This window comes from Vespa mandarinia, chromosome 15, assembly GCF_050613455.1.
Source record: "Vespa mandarinia isolate Hongniang chromosome 15, ASM5061345v1, whole genome shotgun sequence".
In the NCBI taxonomy this organism is placed as follows: domain Eukaryota; kingdom Metazoa; phylum Arthropoda; class Insecta; order Hymenoptera; family Vespidae; genus Vespa; species Vespa mandarinia.
The window spans coordinates 507,356-524,002 of record NC_140824.1 but is presented as its reverse complement, the minus strand read 5'-3'; the positions used below and the strand labels follow the sequence as shown (position 1 = coordinate 524,002).

At 31.3% G+C, this 16,647-nt stretch overlaps 4 protein-coding genes across 6 annotated transcripts; 3 read left to right on the top strand and 1 right to left on the bottom strand.

Annotated features, from left to right (window-relative positions):
• Nucleotides 1-919: 919 nt before the first annotated feature.
• Achl (La ribonucleoprotein translational regulator Achilles) lies at nt 920-4,601 on the top strand. 2 transcript variants are annotated; one of them, XM_035885248.2, is made up of 5 exons: nt 928-1,236; nt 1,607-3,175; nt 3,259-3,580; nt 3,669-3,938; nt 4,071-4,597. In XM_035885248.2, the coding sequence occupies exons 2-5, from the start codon at nt 2,405-2,407 to the stop codon at nt 4,229-4,231; spliced, it is 1,524 nt and encodes a 507-aa protein (XP_035741141.2). In that variant the 5' UTR covers nt 928-1,236; nt 1,607-2,404; the 3' UTR covers nt 4,232-4,597. The 2 variants fall into 2 exon arrangements, with proteins under 2 accessions (XP_035741137.2, XP_035741141.2); XM_035885244.2 differs by having other exon boundaries at nt 920-1,236; nt 3,669-4,601.
• Nucleotides 4,602-5,270: 669 nt separating this feature from the next.
• Nucleotides 5,271-12,556, top strand: Rich (guanine nucleotide exchange factor subunit Rich). 2 transcript variants are annotated; one of them, XM_035885228.2, is made up of 17 exons: nt 5,271-5,356; nt 5,464-5,603; nt 5,746-5,853; nt 5,926-6,081; nt 6,151-6,465; nt 6,553-6,644; nt 6,729-7,002; nt 7,112-7,264; nt 7,335-7,535; nt 7,596-7,959; nt 8,035-8,240; nt 8,301-8,642; nt 8,732-9,221; nt 9,307-9,595; nt 9,693-10,165; nt 10,280-10,640; nt 10,717-12,556. In XM_035885228.2, exons 2-17 carry the CDS (start codon nt 5,469-5,471, stop codon nt 11,042-11,044), a joined length of 4,287 nt encoding a protein of 1,428 aa, XP_035741121.1. In that variant the 5' UTR covers nt 5,271-5,356; nt 5,464-5,468; the 3' UTR covers nt 11,045-12,556. The 2 variants fall into 2 exon arrangements, with proteins under 2 accessions (XP_035741121.1, XP_035741120.1); XM_035885227.2 differs by having other exon boundaries at nt 5,277-5,603.
• A 1,371-nt stretch (nt 12,557-13,927) lies between these two features.
• On the top strand, nt 13,928-15,182 carry LOC146872508 (uncharacterized). Its single transcript, XM_085661595.1, has 4 exons — nt 13,928-14,381; nt 14,467-14,557; nt 14,625-14,856; nt 14,942-15,182. Exons 1-4 carry the CDS (start codon nt 14,207-14,209, stop codon nt 15,041-15,043), a joined length of 600 nt encoding a protein of 199 aa, XP_085517721.1. The 5' UTR covers nt 13,928-14,206; the 3' UTR covers nt 15,044-15,182.
• A 246-nt stretch (nt 15,183-15,428) lies between these two features.
• Sec8 (exocyst complex component secretory 8) lies at nt 15,429-16,615 on the bottom strand. The gene is made up of 5 exons (XM_085661496.1): nt 16,524-16,615; nt 16,266-16,323; nt 16,033-16,194; nt 15,769-15,938; nt 15,429-15,684 (listed from the first exon to the last, which is right to left on the bottom strand). The coding sequence occupies exons 2-5, from the start codon at nt 16,320-16,322 to the stop codon at nt 15,651-15,653; spliced, it is 423 nt and encodes a 140-aa protein (XP_085517622.1). The 5' UTR covers nt 16,323; nt 16,524-16,615; the 3' UTR covers nt 15,429-15,650.
• Nucleotides 16,616-16,647: the final 32 nt, after the last annotated feature.

Below are 16,647 nucleotides of genomic sequence, written 5' to 3'. Positions count from 1 at the left end.
TGGCGGATATTGTATTATGTTACGACGAGACAGAGGAGGTTGCGTAGCCAATGATGCGAGATGGTGAAGTGCGAGGTCATCTCCACGGACTCTCCTTCAACGATTCAACTCGTGCACTTGTCTGCTATAAATGCAGACCTTGTTGAATAAAAAGGACTGAGAAAAGATACGCAAGGACATACGTACGAGAGAGAAAATTAATTCTACACATAAATGGTACTTCCGAGAATTTCTATTAAATTTGCAAGACGATTTTCGTATATTTTAATTTTCAGTAACATCAATTCCCTCACGATTATTAATTCCATAACGATTACTTTTCTTTTTTCTTCTTTTTAAACAGGTCCTTGTAAAGGATAATTTCGACAAAAATACGTACGAGGACAAAACGATATAGATTTGAAATAATATTATCGAAATAACGAATAAGTTTCAAACGAAATAAAGAATTCACATTTTAGTGCTTCGATCCTTCGGAATAACTCTTACGTAATATACGAAGCCATACATAAGAGGGAGAACACATATCGATGAGTCAAATGCTTTTACGTAAATGTTAAAGCCAATTTTTGTAGGATACTGCTCTTATTTCACGAGTATTCTTTTTACTTATTAAAATAATTTCAACGTAACAGGTCATAACCCGTGACTCAATTTAACCTTATTGCTTGCTTTCCAAAGATATGACTCATTAAGTAACAAAGTGACTTATAGACATAAAACATAAAGATTATAAGTACGAAAAAGTAACAAGATTTTGTGGGCTTCGTTATAGAGATTACGATATTAAATACGGTATTATTCAAATAATACGAACGTCAGAACACAACAACAACAACGAGTGATTACTCATGCATTAATATAAACAAGTATCCAATAAAGAAAAGCCGTTTGATTTAATTATATAATATATAACAGAATAAATTTTATTAAGGAATTCATGTTATTATGTTTTATTGAATATAATATGTTATATTATAATGTACAGAAAGTTATACGTATCTGGATGGTAGAATGGAAAAGAAAAAAAGAAGAGAAGGAAAGAAAACCATAGAAAGAACCCTTTCGATAGTGATACGATGAATCTTGTGTATCTCTGTCCTTTCTTACCGCACGTATGGGCATACATCGTACCGGCCGCACTTGACCTATATCTTATTATGCTGGTAGTGTCCGAATGCAATGCACGAAGTGTTTGTGAATAAGCCCGGGGGGCCCCTCTTCGAGATTATCAAGGTTCACCACCACCATAAAAACATCTTTCCTTCCTGCTGTCGTGTTCTCTTTCCTCTTGCTTCCGCAAGATACGACAAGAATCGCGACTCGATTATACTAAAGTCAATATACGATTTTACAATTTTCATACATATATATATATATCGGACAGAAAACTATTTCTATTTATATCGTTTTTCATGATTTCTATGCAAAACGTATCTCTCTCTCTCTCTCTCTCTCTCTCTCTCTCTCTCTCTCTCTCTCTCTCTCTCTCTCTCTCTCTCTGTCTGCAATGTGCATAAAAAATCTTTGCCTATAGAATCATACATTGTGTGATTATAAGGACAAACGTGAAATTTTGAAATCACTTTTTTATCTTTTTTTTCAGGACATAAGAAAATTATTAAACTAGATATAGATAAATCTTGATCGATATGACGTATCCAGGTGTCTATCGAGGTCCGGTTGGACGCTTTCGACTGCTACCGAGTCTTCCGTTCTTCGGCGTCATTTAGGAAGGTCATGACCTCAGGGTAGCTTTACCATCGCGTAGACTACGATTGCCACATTGTGCGCGTGCGAGCATGCGCGGGAACAAGCGAAAGTATTTAAACAAGTGGAGATGTCTTATGGAAGGCCACTGTCGCTCGAACTGTCACGGATCGCGCAACGTTCCCCTTACTTTCCTCCCTACCTACAGTCTAAAAAGGAGCACACGCATTCGCCTGCGAACAAGGAGGGGAAGATTCGTTCCTCGTTCTTTTTCCCTTAATTTCCACCCATCCCCCTTCTCAGCTTGTCCTTGTCGCCTCTCAGTGGTCCTCCCTTTAAAGTCGCGCTACTGCTCATAAGAGAGCACAGATTCCTTTAAGAAATCTTGTCGCATCGACGTTCATTCCTTTACATCATCTCTATCTTATCAAGTGGATCATCTGTCGATGATCGATATTAGACGAATTTCATTGATAACGATCTCTACGATAGTATAAGGAATAATGTTAAACGTTAAAGTTACGTAGAAGATAAAGGTTGAACGTCATTTAAAGAGGAAAAAAAAGAACAAAAATCTCGTGAAGTTTTACTCGTCTTGAAGGGCTTCGCTCGATAACTCGATGAGAAACCATTGCTTGGCTAAGTCTTACAATATACAACAAAAAAATATATAAGCATTTCGCTAATTGGAAAGATGGACGAGCTAGAAGTTCAACAGGAATCCAGAGATATAGTCGGTAACTTGACGTTCTCGCCACCGCCGATGAAAAAGTCCGATACGAGGGACAGTATCTCTTCCGTTGACAGCGATGTTAGTCTTTCTTTCGATAGAAGAGGTTCGAAGGATGAGGAAGCTGATCAATCTGACAGCATGACATCTGATAGCGAAGGAAAATCAACCGAGGCTATCGTGAAGCAACAAAACGGTGAACAAGATTCGGGCATAGATTCTTTGGACGATGTCGCTCAGAAAGAATTAGGCAAACAGAAAACCGTAACATCTAGCAATAAGGAATCTACTGTTCAAGATCAGCTTGATAATTTTGTCTTGCCTAGCGATGAGTTAAGCGAAAAGATCTGCACTCAGGTAGAATCTTATTTCGCTGATGAAAACATTGTTAAGGATGCTTTTCTTCTGAAGCACGTAAAGAGAAATAAGGAGGGTTACGTCTCGTTGAAACTCGTCTCGAGCTTTAAAAGAGTAAAACATCTTACTAAAGATTGGAGGGTTGTTGGTGCTGCTTTGGCAAAGTCTACCAAATTGCAAGTTAATCCTCAGGGTACAAAATTACGTAGGCTAAATCCTTTACCAGCTTTCGATCAAACGACACCCTCTAGAACGATTTTAGCTGCTAGACTTCCTCTTGAAAGACTTTCTGTCGAATCGGTAGCCGAAATCTTTAAACCATGTGGTGAGATCGCACTGATCAGAGTACTCAAGCCTGGACATCCTGCACCTGCCGAGGTATTGTATTTATGTTTAATTGAAATGAAAATAATTTCTTTCTCGAATCAAATATATCATAAAGAAATTCGATATACGTTTAGGTCCGACAGGCAATCTCAAAGAGGCAAGAACTGAAGCCAACCGAGGAATGTGCCATGATTGAATTTACAGATTCGGCATCGGCTAGATTGGCACTAGAAATGAATTTAGGAGATGCGAAAATATTCGAATTACAACAGTCCGACAAGAAAAGAAAACAACAGCTGACGAAGAAGACAATCGTCACGAAATTGACTAAAGAAGATACTTATAATTCATCGAGTTGCGCTAGTGGATCCGAGGCTGAAGATGGAAAAGCAAAATACAAAAGGGCTGTTCATGGATATCCTATATATCACGTTTATCCTGGCCATCCTTTCCAAGGTAAGTTACTATTAATTCGAACATCGATATCGATGATCATCGATCTAATAATTTATCCCAAAATATAAAATAAATCTTTATATTTCAGGTCCACCATCACCAGATGCATGGTTATCGCGCAGATTGTCTTCCTGTTCAATTTCAGGATCAGAAAACGGCTTTGTTTTTCGCCGTTTATCTTCTAGTTCTGGTTCAAATTGTTCAGATGCTAGCAACTACGGTAGACGATATTCTTCCTGCTCATCCGCCTCCGAGACTGGTTGTTGTCCCATAATTTATCCTCCAGGTTATTATTATCAACAAAACCGACGTTTCTCCTGTTGCTCCGGCGGTTCAGCTTCTAGCAACGAGTGCAACGGTACTTGTTACAATCCTAGTCGCCGAGGTTCAGTGGACTGTGGCCCATTTTTCCGTAGACTATCCACTTGTAGTCGAGATTCGGGTTTCGATCCGGGGGTGAGAAGACTATCTTTATGTTCTTCGATTTCAGAGCAAAATAACTTTTGCCGATCAAGGAATAACAATGGCTTGGCCATGACACACTTGCCTGAAAATGTAACGAGGATGCCTTCTGGTCCTGATGGAACGCGTGGCTTTGGCCGACCTCCTAGAATGAATCCTATCACACCGACTATGGAACCAGCATGTTAAATATTTCCTTTTCACGACGTGATTTTTTCCGCGTTATAGTGATCTCCAATCATCCTTAAACAGGATATTCTACTAGAAATGAAAATTATTATGCGTTTAGAAAATCTGATATTGTTATATTTTCCCACTTTTTCTCTTGTACGATATAAGAAAATTGGAAAACATTTCAATTGTAAAATTTGTTATATCCGCTATATATTTGAATTGAACTTGAGATATTTCAAATGATAAAAGTTTGTCTATATTTTATGTATATGTATATTGAATGTATGATATGAAAAATCCCCAATGAAATAAGTACAAAAATTTGACAATTAAAAAAAAAAAAACAGTTTCAAATACGATATATAACAGAATTAATTTATTAAATATGACGTAAAATGATGCACTTGTTAAATATATTCACTGAACCATTCATATTGTTAGATTAGATGATCTTTACATTATATTGTCATTACAATCTTTGTTCAACTATATTATGATTGACCAATCTCAATATTTACGATGTATATAAAATTTATTTTGAAATTTATTTTATTTGACATATTAAAACTAAACATGTAATTATTAAATCAAATTATTCTCTATACCATTATAGTAAATATTATTATATTTTATTTTTATTAATCCATTTTGTACATATAGACATATACATATACATATATATATATATATATATATATATATATATCTTTATAATATTTCCAGATCGATTCAATTTATATTTATATTTATAGTTAAATAAAAAATAAAGCTCCTTTACGTATCTTTTTTTTTTATTTATACTATATAAAAGATAATGAAATAAAATATTATCAATAATATTTATAAAAAGAAACAATAAATACATAATTTATGTATATTGAAATTTTACGTTATATATAATACACATAATAATATTTATTTTATATACCATATAAATATGATAAATATATAAGTAATAAGAATATATGGTTGTAAGGGAAATAGGATTATGTACTTTCGAATCTATGTATGTAAATACGTGTTAATACGAGGTAGAAGTCTTCTGCGAATAAAATTGTGTAGTGAAATTCTTGCGCATTCGTGCATGTATACGAACCTAGCATGACCCGTTTCTGTCGCATCTATGCTCGTGATATTAAGGTTAGGATATGTTTACTTGTTAAATTAGTAAGGATTAACGAACGAAGTCATAAAAAGGAAGAATAAGAAAAAGAAATGTGAAGGTAACAGAATAAATTCTCTTTTAGAAAACATGTTTTTTCCTATTGGATGGCCACGAGTCCTAAATTGTACGGAACCAGATAAAATAAAGGCCATTGTTTGTAATAGAGACAAAATACTTTTTGCCATATTAACGACAGACTTTCTTACCATCTGGTACTGCAAGGTACGATTTGACATTTAAAACAAATCATATATATGTAATTATATTATGAAAATTATCCTGACAATAGAAACTCATTATGTCATTTGATATTTTACTTTATTTTACTTTTTCTTTAACAAAGTAATTAAACGCTCTTTTGTAGCCTTGTATACCTATTGTATTTATAAGGCGAACTGCAGATTCATTAAAAAAACACGGAGAAAATATCTTGGTACAATGGAGACCAGATTCCAGTATGTTAGTCATTGCAGTAAGTAAAATCAGGTTAAAAGTATTGATGTAAACTGGTAAAAGTGTTAATCATTTGTGATTATTTCTATAGACCTCAGACAGTTACCTGCTGTTTTATCGATTGTCAGACAAAGGTCCAGAAGGAAAAAGTCTTTACGAGCAAAGAGATTCTCCCGTTACAAGCCTAAAACGTGATAGCGCTGAACTTTTCATTAAAGAAGTGATCCCATCTTTAGTTTTATCATTTGTAAGTATATTGAGTATAATTAAATATAATATCCGCAATGATTAAAAAACGGATAATTTTTATTCTCAGGAAAAGTCTGCCTGGATAGATGGTGGAATTAGTTCTTTAGTATGTATACGTGATGAACTCATGGTTGCCACAAAAACAAGTCATGTAATAAGGCATAAATGGGATGGGACAGTAAATCGGGATTATACACTTGATTTACGTAGAATACCATTTAGCGTAGATCAACAAATATCCACTACAGCTGTACCCCTTACTGAAAACAATGCTTATGTTATGGATATTGAATATTCTCCTTTAGTTGGTGGATTTGCTATTGTTCTTAGCACTGGAAAAGCAGCATTCTTAACAGCTCATTCGTTAAAATTTGACCCAAATGTCAGTTAATATGTTTAATAATTAATGTATTATTAAACTTACATTCAACAGTAATATCTTATAATATTTCATGCAAATATATTTTAGCAAGTTCAAGGAATTTGGGCCAAGGATGTAGATGATGCCACTTGTGCAGCTGTGAATCATAAGTATCGTTTAATTGCATTTGGAAGAGGAAAGTAAGCATCTTATACTTTAATATGAGATATACTGTATATGTCTACAAAAAAAAAAGAATAACTTTTGTATTATATTTTTAACAGTTCGGAGGGTATCGTTTATTATATTGATGAAACAACAGGAGCATTGGAAGTATCGCATACGCTAAGTCTCTCTTCAAAAGATTATCCTGGGAGACCAGGTTGCGTCAGATGTCTAAGATGGACTCCTGATAGTTGTGCTATAGCTCTAGCCTGGGAAGGTGGTGGTTTAGCAATCTGGAGTACTTTTGGTGCTCTTTTATTATGCAGTTTGAAATGGGATTATGGTTTGCGGGTAGATTTAACGCGTGATAATCCTTTACATATTCATACAATGGTAAGTGAAATTAGATATCAATATGCTAATAGTGATGTAATACCAAAGTTTGGTTGCGTATCATTCTTTAATTTTTTTCTTCTTTTTTTTTTTTTTTTTTTTTTCTTAGGAATGGTCAGCAGAAGGGTACCAATTGTGGATGTTAAGAGAATCACCAGGACCATTATTAATGGAAGAAAATGGCAATGAACCGACGCACTCATGGCGTTCGCTTATACAATTAGATTTTGTAAAAAGTCCTCTCACGGTTAATCCATGTATGGTAATGTCAAATTTATAAATATAATTATAAAAAAGTTATTTTCTTTATGATAATTCTTTCTTTTTGGAAGGGCCACCATGGACATTTATACTTACAAGGTGAAGACAGACTTTATTTAAATCTTGGTGGTGGTATATCTGCCACCACATCCAATTTTCATATTTCAAATGAATGTCCTGGTGACATTGTAACTCAGACTCTTGCTGGATGCAAACAGTGGTTAGTCGTTCCAATTCCAAGTGCTTATACTGGTTCTAATTGGCCAATAAGAGTAAGTCCATAATTAATATATAAATATTATAATAAACTGCTAATATATTATATTTTATAGTATACTGCAATTGACAACGAAGGTTTAAGTATTGCTGTAGCTGGTAGAACAGGCTTAGCTCATTATTCTTTACCATCTCGTAAATGGAAACTTTTTGGAAATGAAAGCCAAGAAAGGGATTTCATAGTAACTGGTGGATTATTATGGCATCGTGGTTTTTTGATAGCAAGTAGTTATTCCCTTTTGGATGATAGAGATGAGATTAGGATGTATCCACGAGATACTCGTCTCGATAACAATTATGTAAAGAGTATTAGAATGCCATCTCAAGTATTATTACTCAATACACTTAAAGAAAGGCTTTTGACATTTTGTGCTAATGCACAGATTAGTATTTATGATATAATATTAGATGGAAATGGAGGTAAGTCGTAAAAAAATCTATATCATAAAGTTTATGTAAGGAATGAATATCAACAAAATGTAATTATTGTTAAAGAAATGGAAGATATAGAATTAACTAGAATACAAACCGTGGATATTAGTGGACTTTGTGTGCATCCTGCTTGTGTTGTAAGTGCAACATTAACAACAATTCGTGCAGAAACAGCTGGGAGTCATCCACATCCTGAAAGTCTCTTACTCAATGTTTCTGGACGACTTTTGATGGTTCAGCGGGAACATTGCACTGATAATCCAGATATTGTAAGTATTTATTATTGACGATTATTGGAAAATTGATAATTAGCTTAATTTCTTTTACAGCTTTTCACCTGTAGTCCTCCAACAGTGTTAGCTTCGTGCGTCGAAAATGTATGGGTTCCATGGCGGTCAAGAAGGGACAAGCCTCATTTAACTGAAGCATTATGGTTGTTTTGTGGTGCTCATGGCATGCGTGTCTGGCTTCCGTTATTTCCAAGAAATCACCAAGAAAAAACACATACATTTATGAGTAAAAGAATAATGCTGCCTTTTCACTTGTGTATTTATCCACTGGCTATATTATTCGAGGATGCAATCTTATTAGGAGCTGAAAATGACACTGTGCTGTTTACATCTGATACTAATTCTCCCTTCTCACTGCCTTTTAGTTTATTGGAATTAACGGTATATATATATACATATACACACACACACACACGTATATATTTTTACGATTTTGAACTATTTTATCTAACATCATTTTCATATTTTAGAGTCAAGTTTATCTTCACCAAATATTGCGACAACTCATTCATAGAAATTTAGGATATCATGCATGGGAAATAGCACGTTCTTGTTCTGCACTGCCATATTTCCCACATTCCTTAGAATTATTACTTCATGAAGTACTTGAAGAGGAAGCAACGAGCAAAGAACCAATTCCAGATGCTCAACTACCATCTGTAGTAGAATTCATCCGAGAATTTCCGGGAGTATGGGCAAGAGCAGTTGTGCAATGTGCAAGAAAAACTGAAATCGCACTTTGGCCATATTTATTTTCTGTTGCTGGACCACCTAAGAAACTTTTACAAGATTGTTTACAAAGACAACAACTTGACACTGCTGCGAGCTATTTAATCATATTACAAAATCTCGAGCCATCAGCCGTTAGTAGGCAACATGCTACTTTATTATTGGATGCTGCTTTAGAACAAGGAAGATGGGAACTCTCAAAAGATCTTGTTCGTTTTTTAAGAGCCATTGGTAATAAATAAATGAGAAATTTTATTAAAAAATTATATATTAAATATTACATATTTATCTAATATCTATCATAATTATTTTAAAGACCCAAATGATGTGGAGTCGCCTCGTACATCTTGGGGTGGTACAACTAAGTTAGGAGGACATACACAAACTCCTCCTTTATCACCTCATGAAGACGACTTGTCTCTCGTATTAGGAACCATGCAAGTATCTAGGAGTCGTAGCTACAGTACTACAGCAACACCAAAAGTACAATCTGAATCAATGGCTAAAGATATTGCACCATCTTCTATGTTAGAAAAGACTAGGAATGTTGTGATGAGACGAAAAAAATCTGTACCAACTGTTAAAATCGAAAAGTCTGATACCAAGTAAGTCTGAAATAAGTTAATTAAGATCTATTTCTTTTTTTTTTTACCGTAATAGCGGTATTGATTGAAACGTACTATTTTTTATTTTAATTTACAGAGAAAGTTCAGCCGAAGAATTCTTCATTGATGTTATCTTACAGCGTCATGCTCGTCGATTGCTTTCAGCTCGCAGATTACTAGATTTGGGAAGATTTGCTGCCCATTTAGATTTTCATCTGGTAACATGGCTTGGTAGAGAACGCGATAGAGCAGCTAAGATTGATGACTTTATTGCTGCTTTGAAAGCAGTACATGAAGATTTTGCATATCCATATCCAATTTTGTCGCTTCCTAATTTACAAAGATTTAGAAGATCCAGCTTGACATCGTTACGATCAATAAGATCTATAAATCTTGAAAGTCCTGAAGATGAAACAGTGACCCCAAATTTTGCTATTGATTTACCAGATAGTGGATATACAAGTTTACCTAGTGGCAGACCTCCTTATACTAGCTTGGTGTCTCCTGTTGCTAGCTTAGAAACACAATTTCCTGCCACTGAAGCAAAACTAACTCCAAATATGTTGCATGGTAATATTAAGTTTTTCATACAAATAAAAAGATGTGTGTGTGTGTGTGTGTGTGTGTAAAAAGATTATATAACTAATAAGTAGTAATATTTATTTGAATAATTTATTATTTTAGATACGAGTAGCGTAATTAGTGACGCTAGTACAATCTGGCGTGATGATGCCGAATCCATTGTGGGAACTGGTGTGGGTACAGTGTGTTGGGTATCTTCGGAACCAATAGAACCAACAGAAATTCATTTAGCTTCGCATTGTGCCCCAGTTAGCAGAGCAGAAGTACAACTTAGGTATCTCTTACAATTGTTCCTTGAAGGTGGTTGTTTAGGATGGGCAGCGATATTGGCTGTGGTTTTAAGAGATGCACCAGCTATGTCAAGAACTGTACGAGCAGCACACGCACCAATGCAAACCCTTGAATCTATAACGAATTTGAGAGATGGACTTTTGACTCTTACTAGATGGTCTCAATCAGAATGGTACGTCGGTGTGTAATTCATTATTATATTATATGAAAAAAAGAAGATAGAAGAAATTTCTTTATTATTTTTACAGTTTGGGGTATAGACCATTTATATCAAGTATACAAGGACAAATATCACTTTTGTGTAGATTAGTATTGAATAAACAACAGCAGGAACAAGAGCAAATACCAGAAAATCCTTCACCCGGGCCAGTTCCGACTGTCAACAATAATCAACGCGGTAATCCATCTCGTTCTCGACACTCTTCTATTAGTCATGCATCTGCTAGTACTCCATTGGAGGAAGAACGATCGCGTGAATCATCTGTATGCGTAGAGGAAACTGGATTTCGAGAAAATTATAATAATCTCAATACTATAGAGCGTTCCTCTGAACAATCTACTTGTATAATCTGTTAAACTAATACCATTAGAATGTTCATAGATCTCCATAGTTTATTATAAGTGAAACTCAGAAATTCTATTCTGAAATTATGGGGATATGTCTTTAATAATGTTTGAATTAAACAAGTTCTATTGAAGAAGAAAAAAGAAAAATCTAGGTGTTAATTAATTACTGAAGTAATTAAAAATCTTTTTGATATAGGATCTCTGAATATATAATTTGAATTTTTTTGCATCTAAAGCAATTTCTTACATATATAATTGTCATGAATCTGTTGAAAAAAAAAATTGGCGAAACTATTATTTCAAATATAGATTTTAATACAAATGAATGTAAATCTTAAATACCTCAAAAATAATCACTTTTACAATACATATTTTCATTGTACGCAACATGAAATTTATCATAGAAGACATTAGCAAGATAGATAAATACAATAAGTTGTAGGTTTGTTTTATAGAAGGAAATTAGATATAGCTTTCATTCAGTATTTAATATAAGGAAGCAATTTTATTTCTCAGAATTGGTATATTAAATATTGTTACATTAAAGACTGGGAAATAGAAGTGCAAACATATTTAGTATAACAATCGTATAATCATTTACAGATTGCAAACATTTATATTTAAAAAGAAATCAATTTCAATTGAAATTTTTCTTTTAATATTTCATATTTAGTTAAGAATGAAGCAATACTACGTTGACCTTGATATAATTATGAAGCAAAAGATACATATGATGATCTCTATAGATTTGTCACATTGTACCTGTATTATACAATTTCTTGTTTTGGACATTTCTTATATACAAAGTTTTAAAACTCATTTTTATAAATTGTACTATTCAAATTCATAGATTTTCTTTATAAAATTAAAACTATTGACTATATAAATTTACCATTGATATTTTGAGAATATATAATAACAGGAGTACCTCATTAATATATATCCTCACATAGGAAATACTTATGTTATTCAAACTTTTTATTTTGACAAAAGATATACATAATATATACGTATGAAAAAAGGTTTGCTTAACATGAAAAAGAAAAAAAAAATACAATACTTACAATTTTAGAAAGAAATTAATGTATTTGTTTACAGGAATTGTAATGTATGCAGTTTATATGGATTATTACTGTAATTACTATGCTATACTATGCTATAATGATTAAATTAGTACAATTGAAAATAACATCAATAAATAATCTTCTTTCAAGAATAATTACAGGAGAAGATCTATCAAAACTGTGTCAATGATCATTATTTTGTAATATGTTGTAAAATGTGATATTAATTTTTTTTTTCGTAACAAAAGAAAAAAAGACTATTACATTGGTATGTCTGTTGTACGGTAAATGAGAAAAATGCAAAGTGTAAAACACTTGTCTAATTATTATTATAACTAAATATAAATGGAATTTTTATCAGCATTTTACATGAGCTAATATTGCAATAATATCAATGAATATAAAATAATGTAAAATATTAATAAGTTATTTATACATGCTGTAATATAGATATCCATAAATATACGTTATATTTTCACAACATTTACTGCAATCTATACTTTGTTTATAAACAATTGGTACTTCCATTTAAGGCTGGTTTATTAATCCCTGATTTTTTAATGATTTAATAAAAAGATAAAGATTCTACAAGCAATGTTGTAGTACATTGGGAAGCATCTAAATTCGTAATTTAGGAAATCTACCTTAAATTCTCGGGGCTAAAAATGATTTTTTTTTTTTTTTATTGTATCGATGTAAACGAAAATAATGGACTAATTTATTCTTTTTCTTATTTGATAATTTTGGTAAGGTATAACTATCCAATCTCTTATATTTATTTCCTTAACTGATGGCTGATGTGAATTTCGCGGTAATCTTTGTTGGAATAGGACACAGCAGCAGTATAATTTTGTTCGATGACATATATATAAAGTATATACATTTGTCGATTATTTTGTACAAAAGTAATAATTATTATATATTATTTTTAATAAAGATCAAAACACGAGTTCATTATCTCCCAGAGATTTTTTTCCCAGCGTTATTTTGTCATGGTTTTCTCTGTAGGAGTTCACTTCGTATTATTATTATTATTAATAATATTTACTATAATATATTACTATAATCATAATAATAATATTATAATATAGCCATACGAACTATAAGCAAGAAGAAACAGAGGAATGTACTTATATTAGATATATCATGACGATAATTTATGACAACAAAAATGATGGGATAAAATTTTCAACACTTGTATCCTTGATAATTTGTGGACACATGACTGCCCCTCGATAAATAATTTTAATACAAATGACATATGAAGAAAAGTACGAAATGTTTCCTTTTACTTTCGTCCTCTTTATTTTACTATCTGATTGTTATGCATTTGTTTTCACACCGTTTCTTATTCACGGATCAGTCGAAGCCATTTGTCTTTACTATTATAATATAAAATGTATTAAATAATATCTAGATGTATATAAATAATACTTGAGTACATTATTATATTATATTATTACTATTATCAATAGTAGTAGTAATAGTAATAATTGAAGTAATATAGGAGACATTTTGAAGAAAATATTCGACAAATTCTTATTTTTCGTCGGAAATTTATTTTACTAATTCTTATGTGTCAATTATATTTATTATTTTGTATGGATTTATCGTGGAACAAATGTGTACCGACGTCCTCCTATCGATCACTACGAGATGCACGCTACCATCAAAGAAAAATATACATATAAGAGACTAAAAAGAGTGAGTTCACAATCTACTCTAAACATATGAACTAATTGTTATGTATGAGAGAGAGAGAGAGAGAGAGAGAGAGAGAGAGAGAGAGAGAGGGAGGGAGAGGAATAACCGAACAAGCTTATACATCGATACAATAGATGCATGATGGGAACACCATTTTTCGCTTCTCTTATTCTTTGTAGTTTATATTTTGTCCATACCTGTCGCTGAAGTCACACACGTTTTGAATAACAGGTAGTGAATAACCTTGGCGTATGTATATAAATATGCGTATGTACGCATAAGTAGCAGCATATCGGTTAAAAAAGACATATGAGGTGTATACATACATATATTCATATCTACATATTAAATAAACTTCGTTATTAAATAACGTTATAAATAATAATTAAAATTTGTTATAAAAATGATATCACAGTTTTATAACATAGACCCATTTCGTCTTAATCTATCGTATACAAAACAGACAGAATTAATTTTACGTAATGTAGGGGCTGGTAATTTATTAAAGGAATTTCAAAAACGAAATATAACGAGTAATGAACTGCATATGCTAACTAAACAAGATTTTATACATTTAGGTATTTGATGTTTTATTTATTACTAATATCACACATGTATAGATAAATGTATGAATCTATAAATATTTGTATGTTTAAATAATAGGTGCTGATGAAAATCTGGCAGAAGAATTGTTAAAACGACTAAAAATTGCATCAAAAAATAATCTCCACATAAAATTCGTGATGCAAAACAAGTATTTTCATTTTTTAAATCATCGCTTCTTTTCTTTAATAATAACTAATATTAATTATATTTTACAGATTTGAAGATGTCATTAAAATGATTGAAAATAATAACAAACAATTGAATTTTATTAATATGTATATTAATTACGTTCGATTAAAACTTATGAAGTCAGAAAAGAATTTTTACATGGAAGTAGATGAACTACTAACTGTTACTTCAATTTTATACATAGGTATAACGGAAACTCTTATTGAAGTAGATGATATGGAGAAAGCTATAAAAGAATTATACGCTTTAGTTCCAAAAGTATGTATTAAAATAAAAGAGATATGTTTTGTGTGACAATATTTAAGTTTCAAAAATAATAATAAAAGTTATTGTATTATTGTAGGATGATAAACCGAAGAAGATAAAACGTTTCATATATTTCTCTACATTGTTTGCTGGATTAAGTTTAGTAACATGTTTGGCATTACGTATACGAAAAGTCTGAACTTTCACCTATATATATAATTCTTTTTTATATAGAAACATTTTTTTTTATCAACATTTTATTATTATATGATAGGAATGATATATGATAAGAAAATAAAAATTAATCCAATTTTCTTTTATTTACTTAAAGCTTCAAGTTTTAGTTTGAAAAGTGTCATCATATAAGTTGAAGAAATAAATAAATGAAAGAAAATTTTTAATAAAGTACTTTTATAATTCTGTTTGTAAATTTATTCTCCTTTTTGATAACTTTTGAAATCTAATAATATATATATATATATAGTTTAATACACATAAGAAAAAAGAAAAAGAATGAAGAGATAAATAAAATATGCAGCACTATAGAAAAATATTGTGTAAGTATAAGTTCTTTTATATGTCATGTAGTTGTTGATATAAAACAGTATTTAAATACAGTGAAAAAGCATTATTCATTTTAGCGATAATGTATTACACAAACTGTATATTGATAATATATAATTGTTAATATAATTATATATTAATAATTTATTATGTACTAATATAATTATACATTTACATTTTAACTGTACAATTATTTCCCTCGTTCAATTCTTTAATATCTAAAAATAGTATTTTATACTGTTTTATTCTAAATTGTATTTTTCTGGCGAGGTGGATCTGTCGAAAAATTATTCATTACAATATTATTGAAGTATATTATTATATGTTTTATATATGCATGAAATAATTAGAGATACTTACGCTTCTTCTAAAAGTTGTAGTACATGTTTATGTTCTATTCCTTCTAGCCATAAATTAAGTAATTCCTCACGTTTACAGCTTAATAACTGTTTACAAGCATTTAAATTTTCTTTTACAGCATGAATTTTCTCTCTTGCTGCAGTAACTCTTTCAGATAGAGTACTAAATATCTAAATAAATAAGTAATAAATAATTATTGAATATATGATGATATATACAAAAATAATGAATTATGCCAATTTATAATTAACTAATAAGACTTACTTGCATAACCTCCATAAGATCTTGCTCATGCAATGAAACTAATTCGTCTAATCTTTGATCACTTCGCTTATATTCTTTTTCTAATTTAGCTTTCTCAATCTCTCTTTGTTCATTTGTTTCAGAAGCAGAAAGTGCTCGTATTACTGAGATTAGTAAACCGCTCTATAAAATATGTAGACATATTTGCTTCATTTTTATGAATATTTCTTTTTTGTTATAATTATTAAATTTACCGTTTCTTTAGTGGGTTTAATTCCACGTGGAGGTTTAATGGGTGCACTTGCGTTCATTCTGTGATATCAAACAAAATCTGATTGTAACAAGAAATAAATTGTATAAACCCGTGTTTATCATGAAACTAAAAGGTTATACTCATTTTGGTTATATTTCATTAGAAATAACATAATATTTTTTAATAGTATAAAAATTATCTACTCATATATTAGTATTTTACACTTATATGTAGTTAGTTTTAACATTTAAATGAACACCTATCATTTTTGAGAAGACGTCTATCAAATTTCACGCTTGTTTTCACTTGCTTTTTCGTAAACTTTAAAAGAATCGGGAATAACCAAAAGTAACCAAGACGGACAAATGGCTATAATATTACAG